Genomic DNA, 6,059 nt, shown 5'->3' with positions numbered 1-6,059 from the left:
TTCTTTTCACATCAAATTTTGAACAGCAGTTTCTGGTTGTTTGTTGCTGATTTTGACCACAAACTGCAGTGCATATCACAAAATGGAACAAGAAATGTCACCACAAAAGAATGAAGCTGAAAACCAACAAAGCGCAGAATCAAAACGATGGCTCAAAAGAGTAAACCAAAGCCAAAGCCAAACTATGATCGGAAAGCAAAGCACCCGAACTATGTCCAATTTCGGTGCAATGCCTATGCTTTCAACAGCATCATTAGAGACATAAAGGACAAGCTCAATGAAAGGCAGAAGAAGCTTCTCAAGAAAACCCCTTTTTGGAACTTGATCGAGCTGTTTTACCGCCAGAGAATTGACATGAATAACATGAATAAGTCGGACCTTGACTTAGTACAGCTGCTCAAGAAATTTAATCAAGAAATTTAACATATAACGCTACTTTATCAAACCCACAAAATGTATATATTATTCAAGGACAAGTTTTGAGAAAGATGCCCCTCACACACACACACATATATACATACATAGAAAAAGGAACTTTGTAAAACTATAGCAGTCAAACAGATCCTTATAACTGTATGGATCTAACGAATTGTAAATTGTGATCAAACAATAAGAGATGAATCTAATGATAAATTTATGGCTAGACATGGCAGTGACTTACTAATTGTGAGAAGAGCGTTATCGGCCTTTCAAGTATTTATGTTGGCAAAAATTTAGCTGCTCTTTTAAGAATCACAGCTTTTATTAAAGTTTTCAACAATAGCAAAAAATAAGGAGGTGCAAGACCGAAGAAGCAAATGAAAGTGGTTACCCTCCAAATCAAAAGTCCAATGCGCCCCCATTTTTTACTATTGTTGAACGATTTCATAAAAATTGCAGTTGTTAAAAAGAGGGAGAAAATCTTTACAAGTTTTGTTAAAAACCATTTGGAAAGAGCATAGCTTTTGCGGCAGAGAGATTTTTGGTGAGAGCTTCCACTTGCACCAGCAGAATTGTGAGAATTGTGCGGAGAAGTAGCTTTTGTGCTGATGTCGATGGAATGGTTCATCATCATGATTTGGTAAAGTTCTTCCACGTCTTGCTTGTGCACCAAACGGAACCCACACTTCCTTATACCCGAGCAATATATTCTGTCTGAAAGGTCATAAAAGGTACGGAATGAAATCTTCATCTGATTGCATTCTTTGTGGACTACATAATGATATAAACAAGATACCCAAAGGTGAGGTGACAGTAGATGGCCTTTAGTAATGGGATTACAACGCACAGGGCCACCTTCTCCTGGGCGACATTCAATTCGAAAATAGGTAGAGAGGTCATGAGGTGGATTTGGGTGATCCACAGGGGCACCTTCTTCAAAGACAGCACAAAAAGCAATCCAAATGGACATGGTACATGGAGGTAGCTCCACAATTAAGGAATCTCCTACACTTTGATTATTGAACCACTCTGGAATTCTACTTCCAGGTATTACAATTTGGAAAGTGGGAATATTCCAACGAGGTACCTGTACCATGTATAATATTAACATAGCAAACAAAGAGAGACAGAGAGACAGAGAGACAGAGAGACAGAGAGACAGAGAGAGAACCTGAAGGAATCCCCAATCCAGACCAATCCAGAGCATTCCAAGTATAGCATCGCAGCCTTCATTCTCAACCAATCCAATGCAATTCACACAACTCAACACGAACCCAACATAACTTCTTCTTCTGTTTTTTATGCTCAACTTTGGCAACATTTTTAAGGAAGTGCAATCCTCTGTGTATATTCTAATACTGTAGAAGTCATTCTCAACCAATCCAAAGCGGAGATGGGGCAATTGTTGAAGCTTTTGGCACCCATTCGCCTTAAGTGACTTAAGCTTAGGAAGACATCCAATGCTTGCAGGAAGGCTAACAAAATTGTTTCGACTAAGGTTTAATTCTTCTAAAGAGGACAAGCAGCCAATATCAACGGGAATATCCCCTTCACAAAGACCACAAATACTCAGATCCAAAAGCTTTAAAGACCATAAACCATGTAGCGAACCCAACACAAAAGCCTTTCTTTGGAGGCCCCACCAAAACCTTGATTTATTAGGTTGTGATCTACGTACTTTAATCATTTCAACAGAGCTTCCATCCGCACAGAGTGCTTTAAGAGACTTCAAATTACAAATTGCGCTCGGAAGACCCAAGAGATTTGTACAATTTCTTACATCCAGAGAAGTAAGGCCAACAAGACGTCCAATTGATGAAGGTAATTTCTCAATGGCCGTCCCACTCAAACTAAGCTTTGACAAATTTTCCATTTGTTCTGAAAATTCTGGAATCTTTTTCAGTTTTGAGCAACCACAAAGACTTAAATATATAAGAGAATCCATTTCTACCTCCCTTGGAAGACTCTTAACACTTTTGCATCCATATAGTATTAGATCTGTAAGCCATTTGAGATATGCAACGGACGGGTGAATCTCAACCAAATTCTCACACCCTTTAAGATCCAACATCTGGAGTTTTGGAATGCCAGTGAAATTTGGGGTTGCTGCTAAGTTTTGAGACCAACTAAGGTCCATGTATTTCAAATTGGGCAAGTCCTGTACAATATTACATGAAAAAATAGTAGAATATATAATTAGTAACCAAAAAACTTAAACTTTTACTCATTTTTTTCAAAAAATTCGTAAGATGGCATATGGTCAGTAATCTTACAATTCGTTCATCCCAGAGCCGAACTAGTTTGCTGTCCTGCATCTCAAGTGAAACAAGTTTATTCGGTTGAAAATTTGATGGGAGATATTTGGAAGAATACCAATTCCATTTCAGAATTCTTAAGCAATTAGGAAGAATTCTGGGGATTGAGGAAATGATCACATTATCAACTTCAAGAAATTTCAGGTTAATCATCTTAGAGAATGCTTCACAATTCCAATCCGCCTTTTCAAGTTTCACCATGCTTAAGGCGATGCCTTGAATTTTGTTAGTTGCCTGTAATATATATAGTAAGGGAAAGGTTAATTCCACATTTAAGTCTAATATTGAGTTAAAAAGAAATCAAATTTCTTAAAAACAACAAATAAAAATTGGTATTTTCTACATAACTTCTTACCGTATTGTTTATCAATACATGAATGATGTCATTATGATGACACAATCGACTGCGTCCACCGGGCTCTTCAGGAGACTCTTGACGAACAATTTGAAATGCCATTTCTTGTATCAAATCATGCATCCCAACAATGTTGTTTAAAATATCAAAAGTTAAGAGTGACTTCTCAACTAGAGCATTTATCCCACCACAACGGCCACAACTGTCTAGTATTTCAATTACTTTCTTCTTGTCCTTCCCCTTATGGAAAAATGCAACATCAAGAAATATATTCTTGTTCATCTCATCTAGTCTATCAAAACTAATTTTGAGCAAATTGAAAATTTCTATCTTAGGAATTTTCCGTAGCTTATCCAATTCATTTTTCCATTCATCTCGATCTCTCTTATACACAGAGCATCCCAAAATTTTAAGAGCTAATGGAAGGCCTCCAGCATAATTTACAAAGCAATTGCACAATTCCCGAAAACCTTCCTCAGGCTCAAATTTTTTAAAGGCGTTTCGACTAAAGAGCTTAAGAGCCTTATCATCATTTAATCCCTGTACCTTATATGATATCTCCATATCATGCTTTTTAACCAACCGTTCATCACGAGTTGTAATGATGATTATACTCCCTTTACCAAACCAATCCTTTTCCTTAGCAAATTTCTCTAGTTGGCTTGATGCATTCACATCATCAAGAATGAGAAGAACCTTTTTATTACATAAGCAATTCTTAATGAAATAGGTCCCCCACTCTTCATTCCAAACTTGAGTAATTTGTTCCTTCAAGATCGGGAAAAGCAGCTGCTTTTGTAGATCGACAAGACGATTACCTTCAGAAGCCTCTCTAACATTAGCAAGAAAGCAGCGAACTTCAAAATGAAAAGAAATGCTTTCATAAACAAGCCTAGCAATGGTTGTCTTGCCAATGCCTCCCATCCCCCATATCCCTATAAAACGGACATCATCTGTAGGAGCTAAAAGCAAGTCTATTTGCTCACGTGTAAACTTAAGTCCCACTAACTCTGTGGAATCTAACAATCTCAATGTGTGATGCACTTTCCCCCACACCCATTCAACAATCTTTTCAATGAGCTTTCTTTCACACCTACAAGGAAGAACAATGATTAAGTCAAAAGTATAAGCCATAGATATAACAAGGTCTAAAGGTACATCAAAGTGAAAATTGGCTTATGAAAAACCCAAGTATATATTAATATTAAGACATATGGAGAAGTTGCTTACTGATTCTTTGAATCAAACCCAGATAAATTGGCAACTTCTGTTAAAGCAGCTCTCCAGCGCTTCACCTTTCCTATGTCTTCCCTAAACCTTTTCTCATGCTCAGTGATGGCACCTGCAAAACTGCCGCTTTGTTTTCGCACATCGGAGGGATCCACATTAAAAAACACAGGCAGAACTGTGCCGTTGGATTTCATACATTGGAGAATCTTTGTAAGTTCATCCAAGCACCAGGAAGAAGAAGCATAGTTTGGCGAGAGAATAACGATTGCAAGCCTTGATTCTTGGATTGCTTTGAAGAGCTCAGAAGAAATAGTTGTCCCTCTTTCAAGCTTTGGATCATCCTTGAATGTTTTAATGCACCTGTGCTGCAATTCGTGGTATAAATGGGACACAAAGCCATTTCGAGTGTCTACACCCTTGAAACTCAAAAACACATCGTAGTTCCATTGAGGAGGAGCCGACTGATCAGCTGAAGGAAGAAAAGCAGATGCTCTTTGGGTGCTCAACGCCATTGGTAATCTGCTGCTGCTGCAGCAAACACTACTCAATGAAAAAAGAACTTCGCTAATTCAAACACTCAACTGAATAAAAACGAAGACGATCATAAATGGCTTGAAAAATGAAAAGGATTGAAATTTGGATCATCTTACCAAACATGTTACTTTGTACTTCCAATTCAGCAGAGAGAAACAGAGAAATTCAACTCTAAAGAAACAATATGTACTGCACATATGATATGAGCACAATTCTAAAGAAACAAGAACTGCAAATGTTATATCTTAATGTTACCTGAACAAATGCAGAGAGAAACCAACAGTAAGAAGCAAAGCTAACAGCCTCAAAAAAGAGACAGAGAGGGAAAGAGGGAGAAGTTGGAAACCATGTAGTGGCGAGGCGAGCACACGGTTTCTCTTGGGTCAATGAAGACTATCGGGCCAATTATTTATTTTTATTCTTGGTGTGGTGAGAATTTTTTATTTTTTTATTTTATTTTATTCACAGCCAGCCAGTTGCAAAGATCTTTAGAGGGTGAATGATTCATGTTCCCTACTTAGCTAACAGCCAGTTGCATCCTAGAAGAACAAAGATCAAATGCCCATCCTCAGATGAGACTGGTGAAACCAGACTTTATCCATTCACACTTACCGCTATTCTCACCCTAGAAGATCTCAAATTAAGTTTTAAGGATAACATTTCACTACGTTTATGCGCAAATGATTCCAAAAAACAGCTGATTATCCCATGTGTTTATCTGCTGCAGAAATACAAATCCATAAGCCCAAAAGAGAAAAAAGATAAATGGATCTCTGTTTTGAGAGGGATGAATGGGAAGAATAAATTAAACTTGAGATCTCTGTTTTATAGAAGAGAGTCGGGTCAAAGGAAAAGAAAGGTGAAGGAAATTACCCGAACAACACCCTCCCTAGCTGACAAAACAAGAATACCTGAACAAGAAACAGCTCCAGGGCGCTCCCTCTCCAGTGGTTCTTTAATTTCTTCAATGTACCTAAAGATTGAGAATTTATCCAAAATAGCCAAAACTTGATCCTTAATTTCAAAAATGTCCGTTTTTGTAAAATATTTCAAATATAGCAAAACTCTCACTTAAATAGACACAAATGCCCTCAAATTTAAAACCCGTATAAACCTAAAAAATAAACCTTATTAAATAAAACTTTGAAATATTTTTAACCCACGTTCGTACAGAAGAACAGAAGTTGAAATATATCATCGTATTT

The 6,059-nt window shown here is 37.4% G+C and overlaps 1 protein-coding gene across 2 annotated transcripts; it reads right to left on the bottom strand.

Moving 5' to 3' along the window:
- Positions 1–515: 515 nt before the first annotated feature.
- Positions 516–5,787, bottom strand: LOC117637134 (TMV resistance protein N-like). 2 transcript variants are annotated; one of them, XM_034371942.1, is made up of 6 exons: positions 5,728–5,787; positions 4,321–5,575; positions 3,091–4,183; positions 2,694–2,969; positions 1,592–2,578; positions 516–1,507 (listed from the first exon to the last, which is right to left on the bottom strand). In XM_034371942.1, exons 2-6 carry the CDS (start codon positions 4,830–4,832, stop codon positions 698–700), a joined length of 3,678 nt encoding a protein of 1,225 aa, XP_034227833.1. In that variant the 5' UTR covers positions 4,833–5,575; positions 5,728–5,787; the 3' UTR covers positions 516–697. The 2 variants fall into 2 exon arrangements, with proteins under 2 accessions (XP_034227833.1, XP_034227834.1); XM_034371943.1 differs by having other exon boundaries at positions 4,321–4,845; positions 4,971–5,728.
- Between the last annotated feature and the right edge of the window lie 272 nt (positions 5,788–6,059).

The sequence above is a fragment of the Prunus dulcis genome, chromosome 8 (genome assembly GCF_902201215.1).
Source record: "Prunus dulcis chromosome 8, ALMONDv2, whole genome shotgun sequence".
Lineage (NCBI taxonomy): Eukaryota > Viridiplantae > Streptophyta > Magnoliopsida > Rosales > Rosaceae > Prunus > Prunus dulcis.
The sequence above is the reverse complement of the archived record's forward strand: the minus strand, read 5'-3'. Positions and strand labels throughout refer to the sequence as shown.